Genomic DNA, 20,396 nt, shown 5'->3' with positions numbered 1-20,396 from the left:
AAGATAAATGTGTTATTAATATCAATATTTTTTAGTTTTAGAAAATCATATATTTATACTAGATCTAACACATTTGATACTCAAATATCATGTATTTGTACCATATTTTTCATGTTTTGTACCGAATTTTATCCGAAACAAAACATGTGGGCCCAGGAAGTTTAAACAAAGTTTTTTTTCTGACAGGGACTGATCATTAATTTTTGTTTAGGTTTGGGGACTGAATTATAATTAACCGATATATTAAATTATTTGAATTTTTACTCTGTTTTATAATTTTTTTAAAATGGGTTTTTCATTTATTATTTTTTGGAGAGTAAAACGTATTAATGTAATTTTTCTCAGTTGAAAATTAAGAAAATTAGATATAAATAATTATTTGTCACACTTTTTTATTTGTGATAAATAATTATATGTAAATATTGATGAACTTTATGAGTTAATACAAACCATATAAAATAAGTAAACATGAGATTGATAGAAGTATCATATCAAATAAACACATATTTATAGTTTAATTTACCTTATAAATATTTTATATAATCTCTTCTTGCTGTTTTATATTGTTATAGTTCACCTTATTCCAATGTTTTTTTTTTTTTCAGTTATACATTCAAAGTGTTGATTCTCTATCCCTAAACTTTTAGATTGTATCCCAATTTTAGTGATCATGGTCATGGATGCTAATAATTAAGGGAGTGTTTGTCTGTCACTTATTTTAAATGATTATAATTTTTTTAAATAATTTTTTTTAAAAAATCTACAATAATTTTTTTAGTTATTGTAAACTCTACCTAACTTTGGTGACGAATTAATTACAACGAATAGAGCCGTCAAAATGGACCGAGCTCTTCGTTCAGCAAATGGCGTAACAAATTGCAGACCAACCCTTCAAATTTTTTTTTTTTTGCAAAGTCTGCCCCAAACCACCCGCTGGCCCGTTTTGCTAATTTCCAACTTGGCCGGGGATTTTTGAAACCAGATAGCAAACAGAAGCCATTCTCCTCTCCAAAATTGAGATTTCAATTGGAAAAAGGAAATGGAAGATTGGGAGTTGAGCGTGGAGGAGCTTGATTTTCTGGAAAGAGACGCCCTTCAGCAATTGGCCCTCCGCCATTCCACTAACAGCACTGCCCAGGCTTCTGCCTCGTCGCGGCCAGCGATTGGAGCAGTGCCGTCTTCTCGTTCCTCAGCTATGTCTCCTGCATCTTGCTCCACGAGCAACGATCGGGTATCTTTTTTTTGAAAATTATTTCCCATTTACCGGTGGCATCGTTGTTATGCGAATGACTCGTCCACGACGTGAAATTTAAATGTTTTAATGCAGTGTACCGTGTTTTAGTAAATGTGAAGGGTTTCTTGAATCTGGACGATGATGGGAAAGTATTCTCATTTTATCCCGTTAGTTATTTTTTTATGATTCTTTCTTGGAGCATGCCATGTTTAACGACTAACTAACTAGGCGGAAGATTGATATGGTGCAAACCGCAAACTTTAGACACTAAAAATTATTGCTTCTTTCTTTCTCTTTTCTTAAGTGAATGGAAGCTGGAAATATGTTTCTTGAAAGTCGTACAGCCCGATACATCTGATTAATCTGTTTTTCCAATGGTTCATTAATGGAGATGCCACTAGCGGCTAGTCTCCCATAATCCCATTCTTACTTCCTTATTCTCTAAGCAGATGAGTGCTTCACATCAAGCTAGTAAATCTCCTTTATCAGTGACAAGAAAGGTGATTGGTGAGGGCCTTTCTTCAGTGCTTGACTTCTATTAGACTTCTTTTTTTTTTTTTTACTTTTATCATTTCCCAGTCTTACTTGTGCATCTACCTGGATTCTTTATCGGTTACACTTACTCCTAAATGAAGACAATTCTTCAAACCAACCAAATCAAAAGCTCACAGTAAAATTTTTCCTACATTCCAGTGGAAATGTTGCTGCAAAATTTCAATTTCACCAGGTATGCGTGTCTACTTTCTTGATACAGTCAGCATAAAATTTCATCTTTCTGCTTTAATGGCGCTTTATCTTCCAATAGACCATTGTAGGAGCTTTTCGCAATATTCCTAGAGCCAGTTGGAATGCAAATGAAAGGTTTGTCTCTCTTTACTGGTGTTCTTTCCCACCTCAGTTGTACAATGATGTTAATGGTCTAAGCAAGTAAAGTGAGACCTGCATGAGTTTGAATATCTTTCATATTTAGTTTTTAGAAGCTACTCCCGTTTTCAACTATGTGAGGCAGTTAAATGTGGAGTCTCTTTGCAGATTGTGGGTATTACCCTTATCATCGTTATCAACTGCAGAACAGGTTCTTCATGATATCAGTCCTATGATTGAGGTGATTATTGAAAATCTGGGAATCTTTGCTTTTATTGCATTTGCATGCTCATGAAAGTTCCTGTAGGTGTATTTGGCGATGTCGTTCTTTGGAAATTATGCTATCTTGATGAACAGCTTGAGAAAGAACTCTTGAAATATGATGATGCATGGTGGAAAATGCGATCTTGTGATTGGAACATAAAGTTGTTGTGTGATATTTGTCTCTTTCATTTATTTTCCAGCTTGAGAACTTGGACCCTTTGGTAAGGCGTGCTATTGCTGCAGCCACTGGAATTCCAGATCTTCGTGGTAAATTTGACAATTCCCCTGCCCCTATCTGGCTTCAAATCAGGCCCTTGTATCTGTGATTAATTAGATCAAACAAAAGAAGTTGTTTCATGATGGCAGATATGTCTGAAAATATCTGTAGATATTATCAAAGGGAAAACATATGCCTGAAAACTTCGAGTAGTAACTTATTGGGTTTTTTGAATAAATGCCTTTCCCCAGGGTTCCTTGTAATCTATGAACGGATTCCAAACAGATATTTGATGGTTGATGACAACTTTAAAGCTTCTTGGATAATAGTCCATTTCATGATTTTAAGCTGGATCTTATGGTGAAGATGTAGAGATTTAAAATTGATTTTTTATAACGCTATAGACATGGAATTGGGATTTATAATGAATGATGAGATAATAATGTCTTCATAAAATTCTTTTACATACGGATGGATCCGCATATATAATTCCTGGCTTGTAAGTCACAAACTTTTATGTTTGACACTTCAGTTGGGGGCACCAGTTTACTGGATATGTTACCCAAACATTTGATGTGCTCTTATCAATGTTATTACCAGACCGATACGATAAAATTCCCAGCGATATTGAAGCAAAGCTCCTGCCTTTCCAACGTGACGGTGTTAGGTATGTGAGTGTTGTGTCTCTAAATACTTGTATGCTTAGTTTGAGCCCAAGATGGCACATCATATGTTATTCGTCAAAGAGATCTCAATGGTCAATGATTCATTTTGTCATTTGATTGTTGGTAATTTGGGCCTTCTCAGATTTGTTCTGCAACATGGAGGGCGGGTCCTGCTTGCTGATGAAATGGGGCTTGGAAAGACTCTTCAGGTATTGAGACATTTAACTTAGGGCTGCTTCCTTGTCTAACCACTAATTTGAGGCGTAAGTTGATAATATATTTTGACCTACCTATTTACGTGTTTGTGTAACTTTTTAGCCGGACTACATTCTTTATCAAGAGTGTTATCGTATGAGATACAAGTTAATTATAAGATTACTTGTCAAATGAATACTAACTTCAGCGCGTGAGGTTTTACTATCCACCATTCAAAGATGGTCCTTTCTCACTTGATAAGTGATTGGACTTTCCAACGGTATTGGGACGCCCTATTGTCACTTTCAAACATTCTTCCTAATTATATTTAAGTGGAAGCCATATCAAATGGTGAATCTCCTCCTGGATTTTTTTTTTATGTTTGACTTTGCCGATCACTCCTTGTTTTCTGCTGCTACTTGTCCTGTAAAGATATGTTGATGCTGAGAAACTTGTCTATTGAATTTTAGGTTTTTATGAATCGTTTCAGGGTTCGGAATTAGGCACTAGGCGTTTCTCGTACTAAAATAACTTGTACATATTTTTCTTATGTTTTAATTCTCATTCTAGCTGCAATATGAAATTTTGATTCATATACAGAGCTAAACATGAAGTTTGGAAGAAATCTGCATTAATTTGGAAGAAACCATATGTTGATTTCTCCCCCGCATTCCCATTGTTGTGACTATATGTGGCTTCCTACATTTAAACATGAAGTTTGGAAGAAATCCGAATCAATTCTTATTTTATTGATAGGACATATTAGACTATGTGGGGAATACCACTATCTCTTGAGCGCTATGTAGCATGGACACGGCAATTTTTTTTTTTTGAAGTGTCGGACACGAACACGAACACGACGGACATGGACGGACACGACACGCAAATACGCGTGTCGGACACGGCAAAAATCGTGTCGTTGACTTTTTTAAAGTTTGATCAGTCGGACACGGTTCGGACATGGCTCAGACACATTTCTGGACACGGCTCGGACATGTTTCTGGACACGTTTTGGGCTGAATTGCAAAAAATTAAAAGTTTCCAGGGTTACATTGAAAATAATAAATTTCTGAAGACTAATTAATAAATAAATAAAATGGTACTAAAAAATAAATAAATAAATAAAATGAATTGGGCCTAAAAAAGCCCTGCATCATTCATTCCTTCTTCAATCTTTCTCGTTCCCGTTTCTTTCCTGGTCCCGTTCTTTCATCATCGATGAAATATGGTTTCTATTCTAGGATTTTAAATTTTAATACTAAATTTATATATATATAAAATATTTTTTATAGGTTTTAATCATCGTCGTATCCTAGCCGTATCGTGTCTTATATTTTAAAAATTTTCCATGTCGCCGTATCCGTGTCGTATCCGATACGATACCCGTACCCGTGTCCATACAACATAGCTTGAGCATCAATTTGAAGTTTCCTAATTTCAAGATGAATGTACTAATACTAAGGTAAGAAACTAATCCTTAGAAAGCACAAAACTAATAGAATGTGATCCTAAACACGGTCAAAGATCAATTAGTAAATGATCATTTACATGTCATGGCTGCCAATGGAACAAAAGCAAAATAGTAGATTAAATTTGAGTGATTTTGGGAAAGGCTAAATGTAGAAATATTATGATTTATGCTGTTTGCATTAATGCATCAATAAAACGTCAAACTTGTCCCTGCTACCAGCTTCGTAGAATATGCCATTCCAGGTAGTTTTTCCCATTTAGCTTGTGAGACGTGACCGGAAGGAATGATTTTAAGAATGTTGCCACTCCCTAATGTTTGACTTGGTGGTCCCTATTTTAAAACCCTGTGGTACCTTCTGAATAATCAGCCTTTGTGGTTCATGGTCTTCTAGTTTTGGTCATGGCCGTTTTGACCGATTTGTTGGTAGATTAAGGATCTGCCGATCGGCTTTGATACCATAAAAGTTTGGCAGAAATTTGATTCATGCTTATTTTATTGATAGGAAACGATAGCATAATTAGAGAATATACTACCCCTTGAGCCTTGATTAAAGAAGTAAATATGACGAATAATGGAAATCTGAAATCTCGTTAAGTTTGAGAGAAAAAAGAAATTGAAAAAAAAAAAACCAACCCCTAGCAAGAAGGAAAGTAATTATTTCAAAAAAGAAACCAGGAAACTAATCTGTAGAAATTATTTAAACCACTAAGCAGAAACCATTAGTTTGGGAGATTTAAAGTGAATCTATTAATGTATGACTTAAACATGCAGATTATGCTTTTCAGATTCCAAAAGTTATGTGACACCTACATTACAAGTAAAATCAGATATTTGACACATCTGCAGGCTATTGCTTTCACCTCTTGCATTCGTGAGGCGTGGCCTGTTCTTGTTTTGACTCCATCTTCCTTACGGCTTCAGTGGGCTTCTGTGAGTGAGATTCACCATGTCTTTTCTTAAACCTGTTATGTGTTTCACTTTTTCATTGGCTCCTTTGTTGCAGATGATTCAGCAATGGCTGAATGTCGCCTCATCAGATATACTTGTATGTTTTCCTTGATAATTTTACGTATGATCATTCTATTTATCTTTGTGAAGATAAACCTTTATTTGTGCTGCTTCAGTTTATTCTAACTGCCAATTCCCAGATGTATTACATAATCTTTCATGTAAATCTTTCAATCGTCTTTTTCTCTGAGGAAAAACAAAAAACAGGAAATATAAATTTTTAGAAGTTGGAAAGAAGAATTGATTAGTCTTTAACTTGTTAACTTCTTTTGAGTTTCAAAAAAAAAAAAAAAGAACTTCTTTTGATACAAGAGGTCATATTTATGCAAGAGGGCTGAGAGTCTTTCCCTTAATCTCAGTAAAGAATATCTAATTCCTTAGATAATCAAATTAATTTTAATCAGCTGATTCCTAGGCTAATCAAATCAATATTGATTGGCTAAATTAAGAAAGACACTAATTATAGCTGATCATTTACAGCTAGAAAATAGCCAGAAATCAGGAAATTCAACAGTTGTAGTAAAGAAAGAGTCCAAAAACACAGGTTTGATAAGCTATACAATAACCAAACAGAATCTGAAATAAGTAACACTAAAAGATGAGTCACATGAATGACGAAGTCGGGTTTATTTCCACTTTGATGCCCTACTTTTGATCCGACCTTCTTCTTCTTGGGTTAGTTGTTCAATCGCGCCACTTATGTTTTTTGGGGTGGTGGTTCAATGTTGCTATGTTTGTCCCCAGAGTATTATTTTTTTTTAATCATCCTTGCATGCATTCCCTGATATAAATTAGTATGTTCATGCAATGCCTCACCACAATTAATCTGAGAATATAATGAATGTGTAGAATGCTCTTAGTGGATTTAGGAGAATCAATATGTTAGTCTTTTAAGAATATCAAGTATACCATGCAGAACGGCTTAAGAATGAACTAGAGTTATGGTTTTAGATATGGATCAAAGTAAAGCTAGATAATTATTATTCTATTATAAACCAGTGTCCACAAAAAATCGGTTTTTAACTTCCATTTCTTTGTTATAGATTGACTTTACGCTCCATTTATATTATCCGATGGCTCTGATGAATAATTGTGTGGTTAACTTAGAACATGCGCTCGTAAACGTTACTTATGCATTTTCAATTTTATGGAGCAAAATTTTGAAAGCATATGTAGCCACGAGGCAGGATATTTTCCTTTGTATATGAAAGAGTTTCTTGGGATTTTGCAATAACAAATATTACCTAATGAAGAGTCATTGGCAGGTTGTGCTGTCTCAGTGGAGCGGTTCAAATAGAGGTGGATATAAAATTGTGCAGTCGAATAGTAGAGTGTCAGTCAATCTTGATGGTGTCTTTAACATCATATCATATGATACTGTACCTAAGCTACAGGACATCCTTTTGGCTTCAAAATTTCAGGTAACAATTTGAATTCAAGTTCATCTCAAACACTTTGTAAGCAAGGTCTCAAGCTATTTTCACCATCTCTATCTGTTTGCACCCTTATATATAATCGCCCCATGCTTCTGATTATTGCACGTTGTATGCGTTGTAAAATAAGAACTTAAAATGCACTTTTGGATATAAGTAAATACCCCAGAATCTGAATTTAGCCTTTTCCCATATGCAAGTAAATCTCACTATGTCAACCTACTCATTCACGTTGCCAGTCATGCTTTGCTTAGGGATCATCCACCACCAGTACATGCATGCATCTATTTGTACTTTTTTGTGTTGCCCCATTAATGATGCGAATGCAACCATCTGATACAACTCAATCGAACTTTTAAGAAGTTATACTTATGGGGATACTGTATCTAATGAGGTATTTTCAACTTTGGTATGTTTATTAAGGTTGTGATTGCCGATGAATCACATTTCTTAAAGAATGCCCAAGCAAAGCGAACGTGTGCCTCCCTTCCTATTTTGCAGGTTCAGTCTATGTTTGAATAAATATTTTCGTTCCGAGATCAGATGTATGAATAACATCAAGCAAGAAAGTCTATTGTTTCATGAAAGTCTATATTTTGCAGTTGAGTGTTTTGGCAAGATGTTGTCGACACATAAATATATTAGTTGGTCTAAATTTTGTTGTCAAAAGCAAAAGAAAATATGCAAATTATGGAAAAAAAAAACTAGAAAAGAAGGTATATTTTCTCATAGATTCCTTTTTCACTGTTATACTTATTAAATCTAGTGTGATCCATGGGAATTTTGAGTTTACCATCTTTGTGGTGAAAAATGGAGCTCCCTCTCCTCCTCCCCCTCTCCCTTCTTTCTCAATTCCCTCTATTGATATGCTGATGAGTGACGATATATAGAGAGCTCAATACACAATTTTGCTCAGTGGAACTCCTGCTCTGTCGCGGCCAATTGAGCTATTCAAACAGGTATTTTTTATGAACATCAGTATCATATTTGAGTTCCATGCTCATGATTTGAAATAACTGGGACTTCTTATTTTGACGTTTGGATTTTAGTTGGAAGCCTTGTATCCTGATGTATATAAGAATGTTCACGAATATGGTGACCGATATTGCAAGGGTGTAAGTCAGTGCTAGTAAAATGTCTATTTTTATATCTCCAGTCTGAAAGAACAAGAAATTTAGTATTCTTGTGTTTTCAGGGCGTTTTTGGAATCTATCAAGGTGCAAGTAATCATGAAGAGCTGCACAATTTGATGAAAGCGACAGTGATGATTCGTAGACTCAAGAAAGATGTTCTTGCTGAGCTCCCTGTGAAGCGCAGGCAACAGGTGCATATTAAGCTCTGTTTATGCAGTCCACTACTACGTTTTCATTATGTCAGTTTGCAGTTATATATTGGCGTCTTTGAGGGTATGACGCTATTTTTGCCTACCTTTTCCTTTCGTTTACATTCCATTTCTTCTTCCTTCTTTGCCTTCCTCAAATTCCTACGCATCCCACAAAATTTTTCTGATTAAAACCAATTTGATCCTCTGCGTTTTACTTTACGGATAACAAAATTGATCCTTCATCTTATCACTGGCGGAAAATTCATCCTGGCTGTTACTCGCCATCTGAATTCCCAGAGAAATTTTCTGACCTGAATTTGGATATTTTATGTGTGATTTTACGCTAATTTCATATCAATTCATCTTCTCCCGCAAATTGGCTGAATTTTTCTTTCTTTTCCATATTTCATCGCAATTCATACTGATTATATCAATTAAGGTGATGGATTAAATATGTTTCCATCTTAGGTGTATTTTAAATCCACCATAAATACTATTGAAATTGCTTTAACTTGACATAGAGTGGACTTGAAAGTCAATTAGATTTTGTCCATCCAAACAAGTCAAGGAATTTAAAATCATGGATTCAAAAACCATAATTTCAAGTCTATTGATCGAAGGGCAACCTAATCTAATTTGGATGCTACACAAAAAAGTATATTAACTACTACCATCTGAGAGTTATCTGGAAACTTTTCATTTTTACTTATTATAATAGTAAAGTAAGTAATAAGCTAGCATCGAGATACATTACATTCAAAATTTTATTTGTCTTCTGATCATTTACGAGCTCTCCGAGCCTCAGATCGATAGCTATATATATACACTATCTATTATTTCTTTTCAGGTCTTTTTGGATTTGGAGGAGAAGGAAATGAGGCAAATCAATGCGCTATTTTCTGAGGTTACACGAATTTCTTATGGATAAACACAAAATTATTCTCTTATTTTGATGCAATGTCTGTATATTCTGACTATCTTCTATCCTGATGTCTCTGTTAAGAAAGGTTTCCCACCATGTTACCTTTTTAGATGGTCATGGTGTGTGACATGCCTAACGTCTAACTATGTATATGCCTTTTATTCTCCAGTTGAAAGTCATAAAAAGCCAAGTCAAGTCATCCCAGTGCAAAGAGGAAGCTGAGCTACTCAAGTTGAAGGAGAAAAATCTTATCAACAAGGTAGGGGTGTGTAAGTTCATACATGATCGGTGTGTACTTGCTGATTCTTTATGCTTGCATAATGACATAATCTTATGGCCCTTATATTTGCACTCCCAATCTGCACGAAGCTGATGACCAAATATTAATGGAATAATGTGTTAATAACAAAATCACAATGTAGATCGTCACCAATTTTAGTTGAAAAAGAAACAAAGCATAATTACAATTTACGCATAAACTGATACACCCATAATTAAATAGATATGAAATCGAGACTAAATAAAATGTCCCCTTATAACATCCTAGGAATTGGGATATTGTTGTAGACATGGTAACAATTCTATGCCATGGTTTTTAAATATTTTTAGAGATTTTTTTTTGTCAGTACTTGGTTGCTAGTTCGAGAGGGTTCGAGAGGAATAATAGATCAAAATAGTTTGACAGGGATGAACTTTTCCTGTATGTTTGTTGACATGAATGTCCAAGTTACATCTTTGATTTTAAAAAAGTTCAACTGCAATAGGAATGAACTTTTTTGCTAAATAGTTATTGCCAACGAGCGTCCAACTTACACCATCGATTAATTCTGATTCGTAGTAATGCTTACGTTGAAAATTCATTCCGTTCTCATTTTTTTATTAATTTCATCTATGTGTGCTCCAGATCTATACTGAATCTGCTGAAGCCAAGATTCCGGCAGTACTGGACTACATTGGGACCATAATTGAGGTACAATTTCAATGAACTTCCATGTATTTTCCATCTTGCCACAAACTGTGGATTTATCAGAGTATGTGTAACCAGAATGTGGGGGAATTTATATTGAGAAAGGATGAGATGTAAACAACTTAGGCCATACTTGGTATATGGGAATGGATTAGGATTTAGGAATGTAATTCCATGCTTGGTATATTTTAGGAATGGGAATGCTCATTCCTATCGGAATGCCTATTCCCATGTTTGTGGGAGTAGCCTTTCCTTCCATCTACCTTGGTATTAGTTATTGCTACCTCTCCATTTTATTTGTTTTTGGTAAGATTAACCTAAATTATGTTTATCTTTCATGAAATAATCTTAAACATAAATATATTGTGTTAATATTAATAATTATAGAAATAATAATAAAATTAGACATTTTATTATTAGGTAAATAAATACATAATAAAAATAAATTGATAAATAAATAATAAAAACAATAATCTTAGTAATAATCTTATTAAATAAATAATAATAATATAAGTAAAATTAAATAATAATAATAATTATAATAATAATAGTAATAATAGTAGTAGTAGTTAATATTAATATTAACAATCATAGTAACGTAACAAATTAATCATAATAATAATAATAAAATAACATAACATAACATAACATAACATAACAAGTAAAAAAAAATTAATGTTCTTTAATAAATAAATAAGTAGTTAAAAGCAAGTAAATAATCAAATAAGTAAAGAACAAAATTAATGATCACAGTAATTATAATATTAGATAAATACTAATAGTAATAGATAATATTACTTTGCTAAAAAAAAGATAATATTACCGATAAAAATAAAAATATGAAAATGATTAAAATAAAATAAAATAATAAAAATAACAAAGAAAATAATAATGAATTATAAATAATAATAATAATAATAATAATAAGTATATGTTGTTGTTGTTGTTATTATTATTGGAATCAAGTTAAAAATGGTCGTTCCATTCATTTTTCAGTATTTATGGTGTCAATCATAAAAATGGAATCAAAAGCATCATTCTTTTCTGTCTTCATTCCATTCCAAAACTGATTTCATGCATACCTTATTTCATTCTTCTGTAGCAAGCAATGTGTCCCACTTGGGATTTCAGTTAATGCTGGGCTTGTTTATCTTAGGGAGTGGCATGTGTATAAAAATATTGTTCTTGTTTTGGATTGTGATTGAGTGCTTTTATGTGTGTTACGTCAGAGTAATTCTGCCTGTGGGTATTATTTTGTATCTCTATCCTCACAGTTCTTCTGTCTGGGATCAAATGTGAGAAGGGATAATCAAATTTCAATAATTTCCATTTTTGTGGTCTTAGCTAATTGAAATGGTTTAATAACCACCCTAGTTCTACATTTTTTTGTCCCTAAATACCTGTGCCGGTGCTCCTTTTGGCCACTTACTATTTGCTTTTTCAGTTTCTGATGTGGTGGCTATCTAGCGTTTTTGCTAGTCAATCTGCATTCTAATCGTTTTCCTGAACATTGTGCAGGCTAGTTGCAAATTTCTAATATTTGCACATCATCAACCTATGATCAACTCAATACACAAATTTCTTTTGGTAAGCCTGCCCCCGCTTCTTAATTTTGTGGGTGTTTTGATGAGCGCATATTCATTGTTTTATTTTCAGAAGAAAAAAGTTGGTTGCATAAAGATCGATGGAAGTACGCCAGCATCATCAAGACAAGTTCTGGTGACTGAATTTCAGGAAAAAGATACTGTCAGAGCAGCAGTGGTATCAACCTCCTTTTTATTTGATGTGCTGTTCTTCTATGTTATGTATTTTTTTTTATTTTACCTCACAAATATGTTGTTTTCCATTTGTGTTTGTTTGTCTAGTTGTCCATCAAAGCTGGAGGTATTGGCTTAACTTTGACCGCAGCAAGCATGGTAATATTTGCAGAGTTATCTTGGACTCCAGGGGATGTGATTCAGGCTGAAGATCGTGCTCATAGGATCGGGCAGGTGACTTAGGAAAAAATTGATTTTTCATTGTGTGAAACTAAAACCGAATCTGCTGCACCCATCTTTAGACATTGGATGGAAATAATTAGTTGAAAACATGATTTAGCTATGTAGCATCGGTCACGCACAAGACTTTAATATTTCTTTTTCTTTTTTCTTTTTTTTTTTGAATACAGCCTTTTATGTTTCTGCTGTAAATATCATTGAAAATTTGAAATTTTTCAAAAGTTCAAATGAGGTTTGAGAATAATTTTGGGAGTGATTCTGTCAGATTATTACCAACTTTTCACATATCTCAGAGGAATCTTGAACATTCCTGCTCTAATATATTCAGGAATTTTTTTTGGACATATAACAATACTTCAATATAGATTAAAAGCTCCTGCTTTCTTTTCAGGTCTCATCAGTCAATATATATTATTTGCTGGCAAACGACACGGTGGATGATATAATATGGTACTGTATATCTTTCCAATCTGTGCGATATACAAACTATGGTGTATCTCTCTTTATTATTGTTCCAGCAGATTGTTTAAGCATATCACTGAGTACCTCCACTGTTTCTTTTCAGGGATGTGATTCAGAGCAAGTTGGAAAATCTTGGCCAGGTACTTATTCTTCCTAGAGTCATTAATATATGTTCTTTTCATTATTCTGCTGCGGTTGCTCTTCATTTGTTACCTATAAATAATGTTAAATTCGGTAAAACATGATGACATTCCAAATTTCACTGCGGAACCGAGTTAAATACGGCAGCTGTTACTTTATGTTTTTGCATGAATTACTAGCTGATACTTTGCTGTTGACTCCATAGATGCTTGATGGCCATGAGAATTCCTTGGAAGTTTCAGTTAAACAACCAAGAAGTGACATCCCCCCTTTGAAGCAGAGGAAACTCGACTCTTTCATGAAATCATGTTGTAATAAATAATGAACGCAAGCTCAAGTAGTCTAGGACATTGATATGAATATTGTCACCCCCCACATGCAGCCTCCATGCAATTGTATCAATATGTTTATTTTTTCCAACAGATATATATATATATATATGTATGTATATACGAAGGATCCTTGTGTCTTTTTTAGTCTGTTGGCTTTAAAGTTCGGCAAGAACCCATTTTCTCATAGCTTGTCGCCTTTTGTGCTGCACTCACTTTTTTTTATTTGGTTTTTTATGATTATAAATTTTTAATAAATAGTATAATTTGGTAAACAAATAATATGATAATCTAAATTTATAATATATATGAAAGTTAATTTTATAAATATTTAATTAATTGGTGTAAATTGTTAATCCAGCAATAGAATTAAACCACACAAATTTGACTATAATAGTATCACTAAATTTATAAATAGATCTCTAATTCTTGTATTTTTATGTTTTTTATTAAAGAATTATGAATAATTAATAAATAGTTTAATTTAAATCATTTAGATCTTGAGGTCTAATCTTTCTTACTAGGCCAGGAGATATAACAATCACAGTAATTTTAAACTGGAAATTTTGTAAAATAGATTCGATCAATTTTTTTATCTTTATTTTTAAGAAAATGACCTCTTCTGGTGTATTTGAAGATAATTTCACATTATTTTTACAGATACAGTCCCAAGATATATTTAAGGGTGAGTATTTATCATTATTTATAGGGTCCATTGAAAAAACACTAGGACTATATATATATATATATAAATAAATCTCAACCCTTAAATATGTCATTTTTTTATTGACCGAGGTTAAAAAAATATCTCATAAATTTAGGTAAAATGCTTCTTCAACCTTAGCAAAAGTTGCATTGCATGTGTATAAAGGGAAGTTTGGTTACAGAAGCATTTTGCTTTTAAAAGTGTTTTTTTAAGTTGATTTTTAAAAATATTTTTTTAAATAAAAACTGCAATAATTTTGTGCTTGAATAAATAGATTGAAAACATTTTTTTTAGTTGATTTATAAAAAATCATTTGGTTTAAACAAGTGCTTCTAAAAGCACTGCAAATTTACCCAAAACACATTGGAACATTTTTTCTTTTCTTACTTCTTAATCCAAACGCACTCTAGATTGTCAATTATTACATTAATCATGGAAATTAGAAAGGATAAAAAGCTTGAATCTTTGAAGCCTTAAATTCCACATTTCTTAAACCCTAAAACCTTTTTCCTCAGCTCTTCTTCCGCCATGAATTTTCGCTCCATTTCCCTCCATCAACGTTTCAAATCTTTCCCTCGGAGCCTCACTTTCCTCCGTTCCATGGGTGGCGGCCCACGTACCTTCCCCGGCGGGCTTAACAAGTGGCAATGGAAACGCTTGCATGAGAAAAAAGCCCGTGAGAAAGAGAGACGCCTGCTCGATCAAGAGAAGCAAGTTTACCAAGCTCGAATTCGGTCAGAAATCCGGTCAAAACTAGTCTCTGTTGAAAACCCATCAATTGGCCCTCAACAAGTTGATAGGAGCCAGCCTAGTTATGGACCGTTATCTGCAAAAGATCACATTCGGGCCCTTGCTGATCGATTCATGAAGGAAGGAGCTGAGGATTTGTGGAATGAAGCTGACGGCCCGTCAGAGATTCCAGTTCCAGTGACTAAGGCTTCCAAAAGCCGAATTACTGGTGAGATGATTGATTCAAGGAAATCGACTTTTAATTTTAATGTGGCTGAGAAGAATGGTGAGAGTGTATATTCGAGTGCAATGACTGGTAATTTAACAAAACCGAGATATTTTTGTACTTATAGGGAGCGGAGAAGTGATTTAATGGCTGATTTTGGCAAACAGTGTTCTAGCCAAATATGTGGTGATTTTGGTTCGACAATAATTTCAAGAAGTGGGATGTCAAAGGATGTAGGTGATTTCTTGAATTTTAGGCGTTGTTATTCTGTAGGTTCTGCAAGTGAGATAAGAGAAAGGTCGACTTTTTCAAGAACTAGTGATTCAAATCGTAAAGATAGCTCAGGTATTAAAGCAGCTTCGGGTGGCAGGAGGAGCCCAAAATGGCCAAAATTTCGAGGTGGTGTGATGGATTCATCGGGGGATGATAGTGATGATTCCGAGGATGAAGATGAACCCGGAATTGGGGGACAAACTGAAAGGATAGTGGGTAGCCGTGCGGCACTGGGGAAATACGATATGAAAATAAAAAAGAGAGTGCCATTGAATTTTGTAGAGGATGAGGATGACTTGTCTCAGCAAGTTGAAGTCATCCGAAAGGAGTTCAGATCTAGGAGTATGCTGGGGGATGGGAGAGAAGAAATTGAAGAGGAATCCGTTCTTAGTTCTAAAAGGTATGCATGGATATATTTAATTAAGTATGATACATTTTAATGGTTCGGTGTTGATTATAATTAAGGTGAAGGGTGCTTCTTCAGGTTCGATGAGTGTAACGTATCTCCTTTAACCGTCCGAGCACTTACTGAAGCTGGTTATGTGCAAATGACCGCTGTTCAAGACGCCACACTTTCTGTGGTCCTTGAAGGTTTGCAATTTCGGATTTCCTGTGTAACATTTACTTATAATTGTGTCAAACTCTGTGAGCACATTGCCCAAGTACTAAACCGAAATGATTCAGTTAGTAATCTAAGTTTTAACACTTGATTTTTAGACTGTTTTAATGTTAAACCCTTTCTATCTGACATTCCTTTTTCTTTCTTGTCTTGTCACACTCCAGCTTGTAGGTTTACCCACATTTCTTAGGATGGATACTTTTGTGCAAAGTAATATTTCATTTACTCAATAACCTTCTAATCACTCTGATATTGTTGCCACTGTCGTGGTTTTGGAAACTAGCCTACATTTAGGTAAGGGTGAAGTCTAAAACTATCCTACAAGGTCAGAAGATTACGTGTAGGATTTTGTTTTCACTAATTATGCCAGTTTGAATCATGAAAACTGATCTATTATATTTTTTTCTGTTTCCATTAAACCTGCCCTTGATTTGAAGGAAGTACAATATCTGTTATTTGTGTGTTAGGACACTTTTTGTTATTATTTTTCTTCATCCCTCGAATCTCAGATGCTGTGAAATAATTTAGTACAGCTTGCTATGTTTTTCTTGGTTGGGATAAATATCATTACCATTTGTTTTTTTTTTTAATTATCTGTGACCGTTCTTTGGAGCAGGGAAGGATGCTTTAGTCAAGGCTAGGGCTGGTACAGGAAAGAGTATTGCCTTTTTGGTGGGTCCCAAGCCTTCTTATTTACAGCTTTATTTGTAAATTGTTCTTGGTTCTCTTTGCCTTATTGCGTTGCTAAAAATAAACAGCTTCCTGCTATTGAAACAGTTCTGAAGGCATCAAGTGGTAACAAAATTCAGCGAGTCCCTCCAATATATGTTCTTGTTTTATGCCCCACTCGAGAAATTGCGAGTCAAATCTGTGCGGAAGCAAATGTACTCCTGAGGCACCATGATGGTGTTGGTGTTCAAACACTAGTTGGAGGGACAAGGTTTAAAGTTGACCAAAAACGCTTAGAATCAAATTTGTGTCAGGTGTATATATGATTTTACTGAAGTTGATTATTTCAGTAAGGTTCTATTGTGAGCACTTTTTACAAGGATGTGATGTTTGCAGATAATTGTTGCCACTCCTGGTAGATTGTTAGATCACATTGAAAACAAATCGGGCATCTCTGTGAGATTGATGGGACTGCAGATGCTCATACTTGATGAAGCTGATCGCCTGCTAGACCTTGGTTTTCGGAAGGATGTGGAGAATATTGTTGATTGTTTGCCTCGCAAAAGGCAGACTTTACTCTTTTCAGCTATGATGCCAAAGGAGGTTCAGCCTTTTTGCTTAAAATTAACTAGTCCTTTGATTGTATAAGAGCAAGGGTAAACTATAAAACTCTTAGGAGTTCTTAATTTCGAAATTGTCAAATTTCAGGTCCGTCGAATATCCCAACTTGTTTTGAAAAGGGAATCTTCCTATATTGATACAGTGGGTATTGGGTGTCTGGAAATTCATGACAAGGTATATTATTCGATTTGATTGTGCCTTGTTTTCTTCTGGGTTAAACTGATGAGATTATCCCCATTGCATGGAATTTGGAGTTAATTGATCCAAAGTCATTTGACCTTGTCTCCAGTTTTAAAGAACTGAGGATGATAGCTTCATTTTATCAAGCTTTATTGAAGTGAGTCATCAATATGATCTTAGTGCTAACTCTTTGAGCAGGTTAAACAATTTTATCTTGTTGCACCCCATGACCAGCATTTTCATATGGTACACCATCTTTTGAAGCACCATACAAGTCAAGTGCTAGACTACAAGGTAGGTTTGAGATAGGTCTTGTGATACTTCAGTATTTGGAATTCATAATTATTTGATTCTTACAGATAACTGCTTTACTTCTTCTCAGGTAATTGTTTTTTGTGCTACAGCAGCAGTGACATCATTCTTGTTTTCCCTTTTGCGTGAGTTGAAATTGAATGTTCGAGAGATTCATTCAAAAAAGCCTTCGCTCTATCGTACTCGGATCTCTGACGAATTCAAGGTATCAAAAGGATTGATTCTGATTACATCTGATGTATCAGCTCGAGGGATGCATTATCCTGATGTGACATTGGTTATTCAGGTGAAGTGATTGTCTATTGCATTTTTTTAACACTTTAGTTAATCCTTACACATCCAATTCTAAAAACCATATTTCTTGTATGTTCCGTCCATATTTACGGTACCAAATGACCAAACTCTTTGATGTCACTTGTTTGCGCAAGGATTTTATTACCAGATTAAATGTTTACACCTTAACATCTTTATATCACCTGTTCTAGAAAATATCTACCACCACAAAATTTTTATCAAGGCATTTGGTGATGTGATCAGGCACAACTTGGCAAAGACCGTAGAGAATCCAATGGTTCATAGGTCTTTGATGTTTACCCATACGAGTTCAAATCAAAAGTCCAGTATTGCTGCATTGTTGCATACCTCTAGATGTAAATTTTGTTATCATAAGCGAATATCGTTTCTGATAAAAAAATCAACAATAACAGGTGGGGATACCCCCTGATCGAGGGCAATATATTCATCGGCTTGGAAGAACAGGACGGCAAGGCAAAGAAGGAGAAGGGTTTCTGTTGCTTTCACCTTGGGAACAATATTTCCTGGATGAGTTGAAGGATCTTCCTATTGAGAAACTCGATTTGCCTACTTTAGATCCTGATATGAAAGTAAAGGTATACAATCTCTTCTATTTATCTCATAGGAGGTGGCTCAATAGCATAATTCACCCTGACTTGTGGACCTAACATCGGTGAATACATGTTTGGAATAAATATCTAAGAAGCACTTATGTATGTTTGTCGAGCATTAGGCGTTGAATGCTAATGTAGAAAAAGGTAATAAGATATTTGAAGTTTTGTGTGTCGGGGGATTTAGCTTGCGACCGTTGGTTCGGTTGTCATGTTAAAGCTATTTTTCCTAAAATAACGAGCTCATGGTAGGTGGCCTGATGATAGTATTTACGCACAGCCATAAATTTTATTTTATTTTTTTTACGGAAAACAAAGAAGCAATAAATTGGTAATATCGTCAAGGAGGTTGAAGTCAAGTGAAGGCAAAATTTTGAGATAGATTTAAAAATAGAAACACAAAAGTTGTTTGATTTGCGGGAGTGATTCCATGCAAATAGTTGGCTATGGCAGTCTTTCTTGATATTTTCTGATACTCCGAATGTAGATTGAGAATTCAATCGAAAAGATTGATGCTAGTGTCAAAGAAGCAGCATATCATGCCTGGCTCGGGTATTACAATTCCATAAACACAATTGGCAGAGACAAGACAACGCTTGTCGAGTTGGCCAACCAATTCTCAGCATCAATCGGTTTACAAAAGCCACCTACACTTTTCCGGAAAACTGCTCTTAAGATGGGATTGAAAGGTAATTCTGGGATTCGGATACGAAAGTAGTACCTTGTTTCATCTTTAACCACACATACGATGAATTATGTATGTACATTTTTTATCAGTAGGGAAATACTGCCTGAGAATCAGCTTTGGAACTTATCTCTGCATTTTTCATATTTGGCATGGCGTAGTTTTTGCAGGCTTAATATGTGTAATAATTGGTATCAGTTCTGCATTGAACTTCTGTATACTTCCAGTGATTGGATTTATAGAAAATTTATGCCCCACAGGCCTCTTTTACCTTTGTGCTTGGTATAAATTTGTGGTTGGTTCCTGGATTGAATGCAATTGGAACTAAATCTGAGAGTACTTATAGGAACGATACCAGATTATTAAACTGAAACTTCATCAAGAAAACATCCTCCCTATCTCAAAAGTACATTACTATCTAGCATTAAATAGTCATGAAAGTTATTTGATACTTTAGGATTCTTGACGGTACTAAATTGGTTGTATTTTTTGTTTATGAATCCTATGTGTAAATGATTGAGTGACAATCCTTCTTGCTATTTATATTAATCAATCGAGCGCGCACACGCGCACGCGCGACATATCTCAAGATCCGACCACAATTTCACCTAGCTCTAATGGATGGTGTGGACGCGTTGGTCTTCAGCATCTTGGAACCTGCAAACTAAAGATGTAGCAAACGCGTTTACAAGATGGACACGAATAAATAAATGTTTATACACTGTCAACTTCAATATTAATAATAATTTAATATCTCTCTAAAATAAAATTCCATAATAATGTTATTAGTTATTTGGGCATGTGGGTCATAAAACAGTCGATGTAATCGTAGATGGGACACAATTATATAATACAATATTAGATGAGATTGTATATTAAAATCATTACAATTAATTTCTTGTGGCATGACAATTTATTCAGAATACTTGGGTGAAAACGTACCTTCATTTCAAACTAATTACATATAAAATCATTTAT

The 20,396-nt window shown here is 34.4% G+C and overlaps 2 protein-coding genes across 4 annotated transcripts; both read left to right on the top strand.

Moving 5' to 3' along the window:
* Positions 1 to 915: 915 nt before the first annotated feature.
* Positions 916 to 13,620, top strand: LOC140872091 (uncharacterized). 3 transcript variants are annotated; one of them, XM_073274831.1, is made up of 24 exons: positions 916 to 1,231; positions 1,684 to 1,741; positions 1,870 to 1,961; positions 2,040 to 2,095; positions 2,267 to 2,339; positions 2,563 to 2,629; positions 3,180 to 3,246; positions 3,387 to 3,453; positions 5,757 to 5,840; positions 5,914 to 5,955; positions 7,184 to 7,339; positions 7,775 to 7,852; positions 8,242 to 8,310; positions 8,401 to 8,466; positions 8,547 to 8,675; positions 9,523 to 9,579; positions 9,767 to 9,856; positions 10,502 to 10,567; positions 12,083 to 12,151; positions 12,221 to 12,325; positions 12,430 to 12,555; positions 12,953 to 13,011; positions 13,127 to 13,163; positions 13,370 to 13,620. In XM_073274831.1, exons 1-24 carry the CDS (start codon positions 1,040 to 1,042, stop codon positions 13,484 to 13,486), a joined length of 2,022 nt encoding a protein of 673 aa, XP_073130932.1. In that variant the 5' UTR covers positions 916 to 1,039; the 3' UTR covers positions 13,487 to 13,620. The 3 variants fall into 3 exon arrangements, with proteins under 3 accessions (XP_073130932.1, XP_073130933.1, XP_073130934.1); XM_073274832.1 differs by lacking the exon at positions 5,914 to 5,955; XM_073274833.1 differs by lacking the exon at positions 7,775 to 7,852.
* A 1,027-nt stretch (positions 13,621 to 14,647) lies between these two features.
* Positions 14,648 to 19,884, top strand: LOC140871407 (probable DEAD-box ATP-dependent RNA helicase 48). Its single transcript, XM_073273907.1, has 10 exons — positions 14,648 to 15,827; positions 15,912 to 16,018; positions 16,663 to 16,718; positions 16,805 to 17,029; positions 17,112 to 17,318; positions 17,424 to 17,510; positions 17,715 to 17,810; positions 17,899 to 18,114; positions 18,536 to 18,718; positions 19,221 to 19,884. The coding sequence occupies exons 1-10, from the start codon at positions 14,728 to 14,730 to the stop codon at positions 19,449 to 19,451; spliced, it is 2,508 nt and encodes an 835-aa protein (XP_073130008.1). The 5' UTR covers positions 14,648 to 14,727; the 3' UTR covers positions 19,452 to 19,884.
* Positions 19,885 to 20,396: the final 512 nt, after the last annotated feature.

The sequence above is a fragment of the Henckelia pumila genome, unplaced genomic scaffold (assembly GCF_033568475.1).
Source record: "Henckelia pumila isolate YLH828 unplaced genomic scaffold, ASM3356847v2 CTG_461:::fragment_3, whole genome shotgun sequence".
In the NCBI taxonomy this organism is placed as follows: Eukaryota; Viridiplantae; Streptophyta; class Magnoliopsida; order Lamiales; family Gesneriaceae; genus Henckelia; species Henckelia pumila.
Note: the sequence above shows the minus strand (reverse complement) of the source record. Positions and strands in the feature narration are given on the sequence as shown.